The sequence below is a fragment of the Schistocerca piceifrons genome, chromosome 1, assembly GCF_021461385.2.
Source record: "Schistocerca piceifrons isolate TAMUIC-IGC-003096 chromosome 1, iqSchPice1.1, whole genome shotgun sequence".
Lineage (NCBI taxonomy): Eukaryota > Metazoa > Arthropoda > Insecta > Orthoptera > Acrididae > Schistocerca > Schistocerca piceifrons.
In genome coordinates this window covers 496596494-496612815 of record NC_060138.1, presented here as the reverse complement: position 1 = coordinate 496612815, position 16322 = coordinate 496596494, and the positions used below count along the sequence as shown (strand labels likewise).

The window sequence follows — 16322 nt, the reverse complement described above, 5'->3', positions numbered from 1 at the left end:
TTGAAGATTAGGAGGAGATGTTGCTTGTAGTCAGATGAGAGATGTTTAATCATCTGACTGTGAATCCGATCTGGCCCAGGAGCTGTGTCGGGGCAACGTGCAAGGGCACTGAGGAGCTCCCACTCTGTAAATGGGGCGTTATAGGATTCACTGTGGTGTGTACTAAATCAGGACTTCCCCTTCTAGCTGCCGTTTGAGAATGTGAAAGGCTGGGGGGTAATTCTCTGGCGCAGAGGCTCAAGCATAGTGCTCAGCGAAGTGCTTGGCAATCACGTTTGCATCAGTAGATAATACGCCGTTAATGTTAATGCCGGGAACACCTGTTGGGGCCTGGTACCCAAAAACATGTTTGATCTTTGCCCACACTTGGGAAGGTGACTTATGGCACCCAATGGTTGAGACATATCTCTCCCAACACTCTTGCTTCCATCACTTGATAAGTTGGCAAACTGGGGCACAGACCCGTTTAAAGGCAATGAGGTGTTCCATGGAAGGGTACCACTTATGCCGCTGTAGAGTTCACCGACCCTCCTTAATTGCTTCAGTGACTTTCGGCAAGCACCATGGGACTGTCTTTTGCCAGGGGCACTGTAAAGAGTGAGGAATTGTGTCTTCTGCCACAGAAACTATTGTTGCAGTCACCTGCTTGACCATCACATCGGTGTTAGCATGTGGGGGAGATTCAACAGTGACAGCTGAGGTGAAAGTTTCCCAGTCTGCCTTGTTTAAAGCCCATCTGGGCATGCGTCCATGGGCCTGATGCCAGGGCAGTGACAGGAAGATGGGGAAGCGGTCACTACCACACACGTCGTCATGTGCTCTCCAGCGGATAGATGGGAGAAGTCCTGGGCTGCAAATTGATAAATCAATGGCCGAGCAGCTACCAGGAGCCACAATCAAATCTGTGGTGGCCCCAGTATTTAAGAGGCAGAGGTCGAACTGAGACAGTAAAGTTTTGACATCTCTGCCTCGGCCAGTAAGTACGGCGCCACCCCACAAGAGGTTATGGGTGTTAAAACCTCCCAGGGTGCTAAAATCTCCCAAAAGTAGGAAAGGTTTAGGGAAATGATCAATCAGTGGAGCTAATCATTCAGGGGTACTGTACCTTCTGGAGGAAGATATACATTGCAGACAGTTATTTCCTGTGTCGTCCTTATTCAGACAGCCACAGCTTCAAGAGGGGTTTGAAGGGGCACAGTTTCACTACAACCCGAGTTTAGGACATAAATGCAAACTCCACCTGACACTCAATTATAGCCGCTACGGTTCCTGCAGTATCCCTTATAGCCAAAGAGGGCAGGGGTTCGCATTGCCGGGAACCAGGTTTCCTGGAGGGCAATGCAGAAAGCAGGTGTAAGGCTTAGCAGTTGCCACAGCTCAGCCAGGCAGTGGAAAATACCACTGCAATTCCACTGATGGATGACATTATCATGAGACTGGGAAGGCATAGAACATTCAATGAGGCAGTTTAAGCAACAGGGTCACCTGGTGCTACCAGCTTTTTGCCTAAGCAATCTATATCCATTGTGTCTGAGGGTCCAGCGAGATCTAGGTCCTCAGCGGATTCTAGAATCTCCACCTCATCTGCAGACACAGAGCTTGTAGGTAGTGGTTGTGTGGGTGCCACCGCAATTCCCTTCGTCTTGGGGACCTTCTTTTTCGATTTCTCTTGCTGCTCCTTGGGTTTCCCTGGCTGTGAGGACTTCATTGGCTCAGTCTCTGGGACTGAGGATGAGTGTGAAGCCCTATGACCAGCTGCTTTTGGGCTCTTTAGCCACTGGCGGGCATCACGTTTCCCACTAGCAGAAACCTGGGAATGGAGTGACCCAAGGGACCCCTTCCTAGCGAGAGGAGCCGAAGAAGACATATGCTTCTCTGGCTCAGAAAGCCGAAGTAGGTGCTGAGGGAAAAACAGGAAAGGAACTGCCCCCCACCATCAAGGGGGCAGGTTTACTATTCTGGTTCTGAGAGGCAACAGGAATGCGAGGAACTGATGGGGCAACAACTGTCCTTGTAGCGGCGCCGAAACAGGAGGTCGTAACCACAGGATGTAGATGTTCAAATTTTCTCTTAGCCTCAGTGTAGGTCAGTTGGTCCAGGGTCTTATATTTCATGATTTTCCTTTCTTGCTGTAAAATCCTGCAGTCTTGCGAGCAAGGTGAATGATGCGGGGCACATGGAGTATTGGGATGTGATGGATGTCCACAATCTCGACATGTGATGCTGGAAGTACAGCGAGAAGACATATGGCCGAACTTCCAGCATTTAAAGCACCGCATTGCGGGAGGGATATAGGGCTTTACATCACAGCGCTAGACCACCGCCTTGACTTTTTCGGGCAATGTGTCATCCTCGAAGGCCAAGATGAAGGACAGGTGGCAACCTGATTATCCCTTGGATCCTGATGGATGTGCTGGACGAAATGAGCACCTCACTGCTCTAAATTGGCGTGCAGCCCGTCGTCAGACTGCAAAAGAAGGTCCCTGTGGAATATAATACCCTGGACCATATTTAAGCTCTTATGGGGCGTGATGGTAACAGAAACTTCCCCCAACTTGTCACAAGCGAGTAATGCCTGTGACGGGGCAGAGGATGCTGTTTTTATCAAGACTGACCCAGAGTGCATTTTGGACAAGCCCTCCACCTCCCCAAACTTGTCCTCCAAATGCTCCACAAAAAACTGAGGCTTCATGGACATTGAAGATTCCCAATCAACTCCCGTAATATGAGGTACCGGGATGAATAAGCTTCACTGCCATCCTTGGCCTGGCATTCCTCCCATGGTGTGGCCAGGGATGGGAACAATTTGGGGTCATATTTCTTAGCACTGAAGTTAGACTTTGCCTGTTTAGAGACTGCAAGCAGTGGACCACCAGCAAGAGATGACGTACTACGCCTCATGGCCTGTCATCCTCTCTGATGCCACCCACTCCGACCAGGGGCCCTCCCCATGGGCACCACCCAGCCTCAGCTAGGGCCACCTGGCAGGATGGCCATTGCCTGGAGTCCTGATGCCCCACAAAGATGGGCACCTACTCCATGTCATACGTGGGGAGTTAACAGCGTGGGCATCAGCAGAGTGATCCCTGTGTTGTCAGGGGACTACAACAAACAGGGTACACGGCGGCTACCAGGCTGGATATGAGGTGCAAAGAATTCCATGGTCATCATCAGCACAAAAAGTGACACTGCATAGTGGGTGGAGGCAAACGCACGCAGGAAGGTGACCTCAATCAAGAGATGGAGGATGAACAGGACTGCAATGCCACAACGAGAAAATGGGGTAAAGATCTCAATGCACGATGGACACGATGCACCATGTAAAGCGCTCTTCCCCAAGTGGCTCGCTCTTCAGGAAAAATTTGAAAGATGGAGGTCAAACCCTACAGGGGACCATCACATAAAGGCCGAAAGGTGTGAGACTCCTTTTAGTCACCTCTTATGACAGGCAGGAATACCTCGGGCCTCTTCTAACCTCCGGACCCGCAGGTGGACAAAAGTCTTTAGCACCAAATTTCTCTGTGATGGATGGTGATGGCTTGCCACTTGTAGATGGAGGCAGTGTGTAGGTTATCTACATGTACTGTGACCCAGGAATCCATCCTTTCTTCCCTTAACAATTCAAAGACAGGCATATGACTCTCTCTTTCAAGTTCCATTGTGAATTTTATATTATGGTGGATACAGTTTAAAAGTTCCAGGAACTTCTGATGCTTTTCTATTCCATGTGGCCACACCATAAACACATTGTCTACATACCAATAGAAACATGTTGATTTCAAGTTGGCAGATTCTAATATCTTTGCTTCAAAACATTCCATGGATATGTTCACCACATGGTGTTAATGGGCTGCCCATCACCACACCATCAGTTTGTTCATATATTCTACTGAACAGGAAATAAGTTGATGTAAGAACTTATCTAAAAAGTTCCATGAAACAACTGTCAAACTGTTCAGTGATTAGTTACAAGAAATCAGAAAGTCAAACTCTCATAAAGATGGAGACAACATCAAAACTGGCCATAATATCCATATCCTAGAGCCACAGTAGAAAGTCAATGGAGTTGCAAATGCGATGTTTGCATTTCCCCACATATTCACTGAGAATGTTATTCAGGTATTCTGACAGGCAGTATGCAGGTGTGTCAGTGTTACTAACTATGGGTCTTAGATGAAGTCTTCCCTTGTGCACATTAGTAAAGTGTTATAGTTGCAATGGTACTGCCGCTCATGTTTTAAGATCTTTAATGCTATTACATGCCAAACCTGGTTCATTGAGAGAAGTCCTCATCTTTCTCTCCATTTTATTCATAAAAACAGCATTTATCTGCCTGTGTGCTACGTCACTCAAAAGACTGAAAATCTTCTTACTATAGTCTACACGTTACGTGATGACTGTAGTACTGCTCCTGTCAGCTCGGAGAACTACAATTTGCTTATACTCCATAGACTTCGGGGTAAATTCCAAGAATAATTGCCTATCAAAGTCGCGGGGTCAAAACGATACATATTGAATGTGCGATTGTAAATCAAGCATGCAACTCTGGTGGTGGGCGTTATGATTAATTATTTGTGATTGTCATTTTTATCTTTTTTCCATCATTCCCTTAGTTGCTCTAAATAACATACCTCCGCGAATTATTTGTGAGTTGCTAGGGAAAGCCAGACGATTTATGTCGATAGTGAGTGGGATGTCTGGTGTTCTTGACATTTCTTTGGCAGATTCTCTCACATGGAAAAATCTGATTCCATGCTTATCCAGCGTAGAAAATTAATTGACTTTTTGACGCAAATATGGAGTACTACCAGATGAATAAAGGAGGGACTGTGTAGACTGTGGTGATAAGAAGTGTGTACAACTTCTTAAGAAGAGTTTCGATGCTGAAATACCGTTACAATTTCATTTCGGACAGTGCGGAAAGCGAACGAGTATCAGGAAGAATATATGGTTCGCCTCTTCCCAATTATCCATCCAGACCAGCATAATTCTTCTATCTTGCTGGATGTGAGACTACATCTTGCAAGCAACAGCATCAGAAACTGACTTATCTGCTAATACCGTGTGCAAAGATTTCAGGTTTTGCAGAGAAGTGTGTTACATGGTAGTGATGAATGACAGTGTACCGATTGGTGGCCCAAATAAAGTTTTTGAAGTGGATGAATCTCACATAGCAAGAAAGAAAAACCACAGAGAACAACATTCAAAGGGTGAAATCGATCACATTTGGGTATTCGGTGGAACAGAACGAGAGTCCTGGAAGTATTTTGTTGTCAGAGTACTGTCCAGAGACAAGGTCACTTCAGTGGGTCTGATAAAGCACTTCGTACTGCCTTGTAGTAAAGTCATTACAGACAGATTTCAGTCCTACAAGACACTCAAAGCAGAAGGATTTGCCCAGGAGTTTGTCAACCACTCTGTAGAGTTCACGTCTTCGGATGACCCCAGTGTGCACATGCAGAACATCAAGAAGCTATGGAAATCTGTGAAGTCTTCCATTAAAAGAGAAGGATGTCCAGGACAAAGAGATGAACTATACTTGCTTCAGTACCTCTATTTCCACAACTTGCGTTTGCAAGGAAAAGTTAACGCATGTGACACTCTAACCATATTCTTGTGTGATACTGGCAGAGTTTACCCAGGCTATGGCAAAAAGAGAATTGTTCCTGTAGAGTACACATCACACGGACTTTCGCATGACGATAACACCGACAACGAGTAAGCTAAGTTGTCTGCCGTGTAATTACAAGTATTTTTGTAACACTCTTCTTTTGTCGTTGCTGTAGTGACCACCGTAAGCATACTCGTAATGCCCGCCACCAGAGTCGCATGATCGATTTAGGATTGCACGTTTGATATGTATCTTTTGGACCCCACAACTTTGATAGGCAATCATTCTTGGAATTTACAGACTTCTCAATGCTACTCATTCTCCATTGGAGATGTTGTGACATCCAATGTATTTCACTTCCTACAACTACGATAAGAAGTATTCTTTGTAATGTTAAAGAGAATCTTGGTCTCCAAAAGATGGGTGTGTATCACATGCCATGTGAATTCGGCATGTATTATGAGGTGCAGACTATCAGAATAGTCGACAGAAAAACGAAGCAAAGCACCTGCCGCCAAGCATTGCCTCGAATGTGATCATGAAACGTTGTGTCCAGTGTCAAACGCCAAATCTCTGGGACAGCATAATTAAGGAGTCTTCTGAAATAAATGTGTCACAAAAGCTAATAAACAAGGATGTAGATTTCAGTTTAAATAACAAATGTTGTCCAGCACTCAATTTATTAAAATCTTGCCAACCACCATGTCCAGCAGAGCATGTACAAGCCGAGAACATTTGAATTTCACAGAATATCAATGCAAGCTCTGAAAAACTAAAGAGCATCAAATAGTGTAGGTAGCATCGTGACTCTAACATGGCTATAAATAGTGCCATGAGACGAACAATAGTTCAAAACGTGGTTGGGGTCCAGGCAGTGAATACTAGTAACAGCAAAACTCACAGCAGTTGAAGAAGATGGCTGGGTCGGTCATTGAAACAGTGTGGATAAAATGGGAACAATAGCTCGGTTAGAACACCATAAAGGAAATCAATCACGCTGACAAAATGTGAGAGATCATATAAGATTACTCAATCTAGAAAAGAGAATTTAACAAGATCAAATAGAGAAAGCTATTCAGATCTCTAGAAAAATAGGTATAATCTACAAAGAAAGATGATTAATATTCTGTATTACGCAAGAACCACAATGGAACAATAACAAATGAAGACCAAGAGAGAAGTTATCGAATTAAGAAGGGTATTAGGCAGTGATGCAGTCTTTATCTTCAAGTGTTCAAGCTGTATTCAAAGAAGCCACGAAAGAATTAAAAGAAATGATAAGAAGTGGAAATACAATTCAGAGCCATTGGATATCAATGATAAAATCTACTGATGAAATTGTGATTCTCAGTGATAGTGGCGAACAATTAAAGGACCCATTGAACAGCACACACAATATAGATGGAGAGAGAACCATCCATGAGCAGCAGAAATGAGACTAGTGTTGATTTTATCATGGGAAGTGAAGGTCACGTAATAGACCAAAAGAAGAAATTTTGCTACCTCTGATGCAAAATAATGTATGATGGATAAAGCAAGGAGGATATAAGAAGCATAACAGCACGAGGACACACAGAATTCCTCATCAAAAGAAGTCTTCTACTTTCAACATTTTAATTTGAGGGGGAAATTTTTGAGGATTTATGTCTGGATCACAGAGTTGTATAGGAATGAATCATAGTGCTGCATCTGTGGCTAAATGCTTACACAATAGCAACCAGTAGCACACCCATGTCCCATGGGTGGCCAAGCATCAGTTATCATATCCTACCGCCAGTTTACATGTCGGTAAGTCCATTACCGACCAGCACATCTTGCGTGTTAGTAAATATGCTGGACAGCAACCAAACACGCTGATCTGTTGTCCACAAATTCTTTGGCTCCCGTCATGAAAGACACTAGGCTCAACGGCAGTAGTGTGCACATTCACAACCACAGCACTGCTATCTCAGACAATATTTCACCTTCAAGAGCCCCACACCCACAAGTAGGTCACAATGTATCTGTGCATCATATTTATGCTGGCTCACAACCACAGAAAGCCAAAACACAACATGCTCTGGGGTTTATGCAAATGCTGCTGTGGTCTGTGCATCCAGTCTCTCCTGGAATCTCCAGCAGCACGCTCTCTGACATCAGCCAGTCTATCAATTTTGGATCTTCCCCTCCAATGCTATGTGGAGCTGGCAGCAATCATTGACATGCAACACCCACCAATGGGCTATCACTGTCGATGCTGTCATTCCTGACTTTCCTTGCCAATGTTGTCGAACGACCTCAGTAGGCAAGCCTTTTCCTGTTCCAACAGAGCAACTTATGCTTCTCTTTCCTATACTTTTACATGTTCTGCCGCACGCTCAGTCATTGGAGGCTTTGATATCGAAGTGCCAGGACTAACTGCTAGTCGTCCCTTCCTGTTCTATTTCTTACTCAAGTGCTCCCACACTAATATACGCCCTCCAGGCACAGCAGATTTATATTTCAAGTGTTCCTGCAAGCATATACACTCTCCACACAGAATATTCCTCTTTCACCAGTTTTCCTGCACTCATAAACACCATCTGGGTGCAAGACTTTTACTTTTTGAATGCTCCTCCTCCCATCTGCGTCCCCTAGGTGCAATATTTCTACTTTTCAAGTGTTCTCGAACCTATAGCTGCCCTCCAGGTACAATGTGTTTATCATGTTCTTTCCAGTGTGTTCCCAAACTGCTCTCCACCCTTCACAGGTTTATGCATATTTCCAAAGTACTCACAAACACTATCAGCTCTCTGGGTGTGGTACATCTATTACTACTTTTGTTATCTTTTCAGATTCACTCCAGACAGTTTGCTCCCTGGCTGCCCCTAGCCACCCTGATCCACCCACAGCAGCCTCTAGAAGTGTCCAGTGACCCAGCCTATGGACATGGCCACTGGTCAACATCTCCGACACCTTGGGCCACTTCCTCAAGGCAGACACTGCGACAATTCCTTGTCCTCTGTCTCCTGATGGAAGAGTCATCATTTTTGGAAGGGGGGGGGGGGGGAGGAGGAAGAAGGCTGGGTCATCATTCTCCATGAAGATGGCTTTGGCATCTCTTACCTGGGGGGGGGGGGGGGAGGAGGGGGGGAGGGATGCTGTGCCTACAAAAGACATCAACCAGTCACATACTCCCAAACCATGGATAGCCATCCTCTGCAGCCAGCTTACGCATCAGCAAGTGCATCACGAAAAAGTGCCTGCCTCAGGTGTTAGGAAATACGCTGGACAGCAACCAAGTGGGCCATTTGTTGTACACAGAATTTTTGGCAGCTGTCATACGAAGGGTCAGGCTCACCAGCAGCAGCACACTCATTGACATCCACTGCGCTGCTATCAAAAGCACTATTTCACCTCCACATGTCATGTGTTTAGACGCAGTTTCCACTGTATCCGTGTGCCACAAACATATTTATGCCAGCACATAACCATGGAACACCAGTTCACATGGAGCTCTCCATGAACGAGGTCTCTGGGCTTAACAGTGACTGCTGCTGCAATCCATATATTAGAGTCTCTCCTGGAACCTCCAGCAGCCTGTTCTCTAATGTCAGCTAGTTTACTGACCTTGGACCTACATCTCCAATACTACGTTAAGCTACTGGTATTCGTCATGCTATACTGAGATCTAGCCTTAACCACAATAGACCTCCAGAACTTTGGTATTGTGGTGTGTCACAGCATTCCTTCAATCAGAGACAACTAGTGCACCATGTGAGACAGTAACTGTGAATCTAATAATTGTGACTCTGCCTTCCATGGCTGACACTCAACTGGAATTACCAGCTCTCACTCAATTCAAGGCAGAGAATTGACTGAGGACTTTTTTTGTGTCTGTTAATTAAGCTCCAATGAAGGATCTGTTTTCATCAATAAACTTGTTAATCACAGCCACCTGGGCATCAATTTTCTCGACGTCTAACCCAATGTGAGCCAGAACTCATGGACTGTTGGGAAACCAGAAAGGAACAAAAATCACAGCATTTCTGAACGGTAAGTATTGAAAGTATACAATAAGATAAGAAATAAGGAGATTCGCTGAAGTATTGGCACAGAATGGAATATGTAGAAAACACTAACAGACAAGACATCCATTATGACAAAAGGGAATAACTTCTGTGTAACTAGAAGGCATTGTAGAGGACAAAATACTGAAGGGAATATAATATATCCAACACAAAATTGAGGTGGAGAGACTGGTACACAAGAGAAAGCTGTGGCATGCTGCACATCAAAGCTTTCTTCAGCAAGGAAGTATTTTCCTTCCATTTCCTCTTTCCTCTCTGAAGAATGAATCTAATTTTTTTTACTGGGCTATATGGTTAGGACACTGCACCAGTATTCCTGTGGACTCCAGTTCAAACACTCATCTGGCTATCCAGATTTAGGTTTTCCATAGTAAAATCATTTTAGGTGACTGCCAAGGTGTTTCCTCTGAAAATATACAGCGAATTTCCTTCCCTTGCTTTCCCCATCTGAGCTTTTCCTCTGTCTCCAATGATTTTGTCATTAACAGGGCATTAAACACTAATCTTCCTTCCTTCCTTCTTTTGCGAATATTATCAATTTTCCACATCAAATTTTCCTTTTGAAACAATTTCAATACAACTGCGAAATCTGAGTTTCAAAATGTAACATTTTACTAATTGCAACGATGTTGACTTACAAGTTTTGTAACCCAATATATCCAAGGGCTGGAATGGTACAATATTTCATACAGGAACTGGAAATGGAGATGACAGATGAAAAACATACTCGTCTAGAGAATAGTGCGACACTAAGAACAAGTGAGACACTACCCCTTTCAAACATAAATGTTAATCCTTCAGTTCCCACATTTTATTGACAGAGAACCAGCAACTTCTTTAAATTCCTTAAAGTATTTATTAACTATTCTGTCACCAGTTGCAGTATTTATATTAGGCGACTAGTTTCGAACCTTACGGGTTCATTTTCAAACCTGGCCAACTGATGCTGCCTTGACTCCTGCTGATATGTAGTTCGATTTTGACTTGGTAAAAGGTATGTTTGGATTATGGCATGCATTCTGCTAACATTTATAAAGCATGTGTTGCCACTTTGATGTTTATTATTAAGATCAGGCACTATCAGTGCAGCCTCAGAAAACCAGACTTGGTTTGAAACTAGTGACCTAATACTGCAACAAATGCTTTAAGGAATAAATGTTAATTCTGAATGCTTACAGCTACAGGCCACAATTTCTAGTTTCTTTTCTATAATAAGGTCCAAAATAATGTCACACATAAATGAAAAACAGACAAGTCATTCAGAGCCACACACAGATGGAGGAGTCATGGATGTAGGCTACAAATGGAGTACAAAGGAAATGGTGACAAACTTGTTACGATACGTATAAATGTAAATAAAATCTGGTATTTTATCTAGCCAAATTATTGCAACTAAACCATTCTCTTTTTTCTCTCTCTCACTACAAAATGGTACAAAAAAATGGAACACACAGTATAATTTTATAACATACCTCTTGCACTGAGTTGAAAACAGGCAGGTTTAGATGGGTTTTTCCACCTTTACCAGGGGAAACACCTCCAACAAGGTTTGTCCCATAATCAATAGCTTGCTGGCTATGGAATGTTCCTTGTTTTCCAGTAAATCCCTGGCAAATGACTTTAGTGGATGAAGTCAATTTGAGGTTGGGCCTTGTTGATGTGTAGTTTGTTCTGACACAATTCAACCTTGGAGCTACGACAATGAAACAATATATATAACATTCTAAAACAAACTGATGGAAAATTCAAGATAGACTATAATTACATGCATGAGCAAAGAGCACTACTTGTTAAATAAGATAGGCTGAGCAGCAGACAAGCATGCAGAAAATGACTATTACGAGGTTTTCAAGTTACAACCCCCACCCCTCCTCCCCTTCCCTCTCTCTCTCTCTCTCTCTCTCTCTCTCTCTCTCTCTCTCTCTCTCTCTCTCTCTCTCCCCAGCCCAAGTACGGCAAGCATAGGTGGTAGCTGGGATGGGTTATGTGGTGGATGTACAAGAAGTGAGGGGGGAAGACAATAATGAATATGACAAGAGATTGAGCTCGTATGTACCAAATATGTGAGTGCACAATAATTTCCTGGTATCTACATAGGTAGGCAGGATACAGAACTACTAAGAGAAACAGAGATATGGCTGTATGTTGTTGTTTGTGACAAACATGCTAATAATAAATTTGCTGTTTCAGAAATGCTTTTGTAAGTCATTGTTTGCAGTATTATAACCTGTCACAGTATCCCTCCAGAATGTTTCACCTCAAAACCTGACAGTTTCATTGTGTGATACCAGAACATTCTATTTTATTTCAGACATCCCATATATCAACAAAGAGCAAACAAACAAGAATGACGATTTAGCCATACCAACTCATTATGTTCTCAGACTTACTGACTCAGCAACAGGGAGCAATCTAAATGTGACAACTGATTCACTTCAAACGAGTTGGCAGAGAAATTGTCTGAGAGAAACATTAGTTGGTACATTACGTAAAAATAACAGTGAGATACCGTTATCCAAGTTGTCAATGGCCTCAGCTGGAACTGTAAAGTTTATCGATCAAGACAACGAAATGATGATTTCCTTCACCCCTAAAAAGAACTTTAAAAAATATCCTAATGTCAATAATGCACCAAAGTGGAACAATAAGTTATGAATCAAGCAAGCAAGAAGTTGTTGAATTCTATAAGCTAACAAAAGGTGGAGTGACCGTGTTGGACAAACTCTGCAAACACAATATTACCAAATGGAAAACTCAAAGGTGGCCATGAGATACTTCTGTGAAATGTTAGATATTGCAGCTATGAACAGTTTCATTTTATTACAATGTAATAAACACCAAGATTCACTCCCAGTACGTGCATGGTCCATGTTCCTAAAAAATCTTGCATTGAGTTTGACCAAATTGGTGATAGAAAAAAGAATGCCCAATCCACGTACTTCCAGAGCCCTTCACGCGACAACTGCCAATGTGTTATGAGGGAAAAAAAAATTTTTGTTTTGTCAAAAAAGATAGGACTTGTGTTTCATTTTGTGTAGGTGCTTTGATTTGGATTTGATGACCATTAAATGCTAACGGTTACACATTATGTCTACAAACGGGAGTCTTGTCATATCATACAATCAGTAAATGTTATTATTCAATAATAATATTCATTGTGTATCTATATCCACACAAACCTCATGGAAAAGGGAGCAGGTCAGATCCGATCTGACAGTACTGTCTATTTCGTCTCCAACCTCTCTCCCTTTGGAGGATAAAACATGTCTTCAGTTTTTGAGGTAATAAACACTAAAAAGAAAAATTTTACATTTATTTACAATGAGCGCATTACTGCACTGAATTACGAAAGTCTGATTTTACACACACACACACACACTCTCTCTCTCTCTCTCTCTCTCTCTCTCTCTCTCTCTTGGCCCACTAAGAAATTCATTTATGGAATTGAAAGTGTTGGCCACCATTACATCCCTTAGTCTCCTCTTGAACTGGTCTTTATTGAGAGTTAAACTGTCTATGGCTACTGAAATGTGTGTTTCTGAATAATGGGCAACTTTCTGAGACAAAGTAAGTGACTTTCAATGTCTGAATATTATTATTCTTTCTGTCTTTTAAGTACTGGTTCCATAAACTGAATTGTTGGTTTGAAAAAGATACATATTTTAATGACAAATTTCATAGAGGAAGAATATATTGGGAAGCAGTGGATAACACCAATAGTTCACTAAACAGAGTGTTCTTGAGTTTACACTACAACTAATTCTTATTACATGTTTTTGGATATGCAAAACTTAAACCTGGCTTGACAGATTACTTCAAAAAGGCATCTCATATGAAATTATGGAATGGAGTACACATAACATGGCAGTTTCTTTCATTTTTATATCCCGTATCAGACACCATTCACATTGCAAATAGAGATTTGTTTAGGCACTTCAGCATTTGTTTGGTGTGCTCCTCCCAGTTTAATTTATTATTAAGCTCCAATCCCCAAGAATTTAACACTGTTCACTTCTTCTGATTGTTTGTTATCATATTTTAGGCATAAAGTAGTGGGAAACGTCTTACAAGTTCTGAACTGCAAGTAGTGTGTTTTTCAAAAGTTTAGTGACAAACAATTGGTTAGGAACCATTTACTAATGTCCATGAAAATTTGATCAAACAAACGTTCTAAGACTACATTTTATGTACTATTTACTGCAATGTTTGCATCATCGGCAAAGAAAATAAACTTGGCATCTGATACTATCACAGATGAGCAATCATTGATGTACACAAGAAAAAAGGCCCTAACATGGGACCTTGTGGGATGTCTACATCTACATCTACATCTACATTGATACTCCGCAAGCCACCCAACGGTGTGTGGCAGAGGGCACTTTACGTGCCACTGTCATTACCTCCCTTTCCTGTTCCAGTCGCGTATGGTTCGCGGGAAGAACGACTGTCTGAAAGCCTCCGTGCGCGCTCTAATCTCTCTAATTTTACATTCGTGATCTCCTCGGGAGGTATAAGTAGGGGGAAGCAATATATTCGATACCTCATCCAGAAACGCACCCTCTCGAAACCTGGCAAGCAAGCTACACCGCGATGCAGAGCGCCTCTCTTGCAGAGTCTGCCACTTGAGTTTATTAAACATCTCCGTAACGCTATCACGGTTACCAAATAACCCTGTGACGAAACGCGCCGCTCTTCTTTGGATCTTCTCTATCTCCTCTGTCAGACCGATCTGGTACGGATCCCACAATGATGAGCAATACTCAAGTATAGGTCGAACGAGTGTTTTGTAAGCCACCTCCTTTGTTGATGGACTACATTTTCTAAGGACTCTCCCAATGAATCTCAACCTGGTACCCGCCTTACCAACAATTAATTTTATATGATCATTCCACTTCAAATCGTTCCGCACGCATACTCCCACATATTTTACAGAAGTAACTGCTACCAGTGTTTGTTCCGCTATCATATAATAAAGGATCCTTCTTTCTATGTATTCGCAATACATTACATTTGTCTATGTTAAGGGTCAGTTGCCACTCCCTGCACCAAGTGCCTATCCGCTGCAGATCTTCCTGCATTTCGCTACAATTTTCTAATGCTGCAACTTCTCTGTATACTACAGCATAATCCGCGAAAAGCCGCGTGGAACTTCCGACACTATGTACTAAGTCATTTATATATATTGTGAAAAGCAATGGTCCCATAACACTCCCCTGTGGCACGCCAGAGGTTACTTTAACGTCTGTAGACGTCTCTCCATTGATAACAACATGCTGTGTTCTGTTTGCTAAAAACTCTTCAATCCAGCCACACAGCTGGTCTGATAATTCCGTAGGCTCTTACTTTGTTTATCAGGCGACAGTGCGGAACTGTATCGAACGCCTTCCGGAAGTCAAGAAAAATAGCATCTACCTGGGAGCCTGTATCTAATATTTTCTGGGTCTCATGAACAAATAAGGCGAGTTGGGTCTCACACGATCGCTGTCACAAGTAACTAATACATATGTCTTTCCTGATGGCACCCTGCTTCATGTCAGACATACGATCTGCACCATTTTGCATAGTTTCCTGTAATACTTTACTCTATTTAACATGATATAGTGATTTACACACGGCATGTTAGTATTCTGTGTGTTTTATATTTTGAGATACTGATTTGCACTGGATTACCATGACATTTCCTACATCTTGGTGAGATGGTTCTTGGATGAATTGGTGTACCATTCACACACAGTGATAAACACACTGTCCAGTTGTTTGTTCATCACAAGTGCCATATAAAGCAGTAAGAACAGGGGGAAAAAGTTCTGATCTTTTGTCACATCAATAAGGATTTGAACAAGAAGGGAAAGGAATGACTGTTCATATCTTGGAGTTCTTTGATTTTTTTTGTAGGTTTCACATTAAGAAGTTGGTTCAAATGGCTCTGAGCACTATGGGACTTAACATCTGTGGTCATCAGTCTCCTAGAACTTATAACTACTTAAACCTAACTAACCTAAGGACATCACACACATCCATGCCCTAGCAGTCGCGCGGTTCCGGACTGAAGCGCCTAGAACCGCTAGACCATCGCAGCCGGCAAGAAGCTGGTAATATGAACAAAAACACTATATTGCTGTTGCCATAATTCTATTCAACTGTGAACCACACAGAATGAAACTTCTTTTGTAAACAGTTGCTGATTTTCCAGCTACATTACTTACCACTGTCATTCTATGTAAACAGAAGCTTCGTATTACAGATGTATACCCTGAGAAAAGAGCAAATATCTGCATCTGATACAGTGTTTCACTATCGCTGTTAGTTTTTGCATGCCTTCCACACACTTTCATAGATTTCTATCTTCCTTATGGAGCAAATGAATTAGTCCTTGCACAATAAAATCTATAAATATGCTAAGGAGCACTCAAATTCATCGTTCATCTTCATCAATGAAAATAAGTTATTTATATATCTTCCGTCATTTCCCTTGTTCTATCTATTCACGTAACTTGTTCAATATCGCACAATAAAACACTTACAGGGTATAGACTTGTATGCCCTTTGAAAGCCCATTTAACATACAGGACATGAGCCGCCACGCCCCCAGCCTTCCTTCTAAATGTGTAGACTGCTTTACCAAATTCCTGTGTTATTTAAATGCTTGTCAGACAAATCTA

The 16322-nt window shown here is 42.4% G+C and overlaps 1 protein-coding gene across 1 annotated transcript in view; it reads right to left on the bottom strand.

Annotated features, from left to right (window-relative positions):
- LOC124741781 (succinate--CoA ligase [ADP/GDP-forming] subunit alpha, mitochondrial) overlaps positions 1-16322 on the bottom strand; it is a 74777-nt gene that overhangs the window by 58032 nt on the left and 423 nt on the right. Inside the window, exon 2 of the mRNA XM_047248733.1 lies at positions 11133-11353. Coding sequence (XP_047104689.1) covers positions 11133-11353 — 221 coding nt within the window. The remainder of the gene's footprint in view (positions 1-11132; positions 11354-16322) is intronic.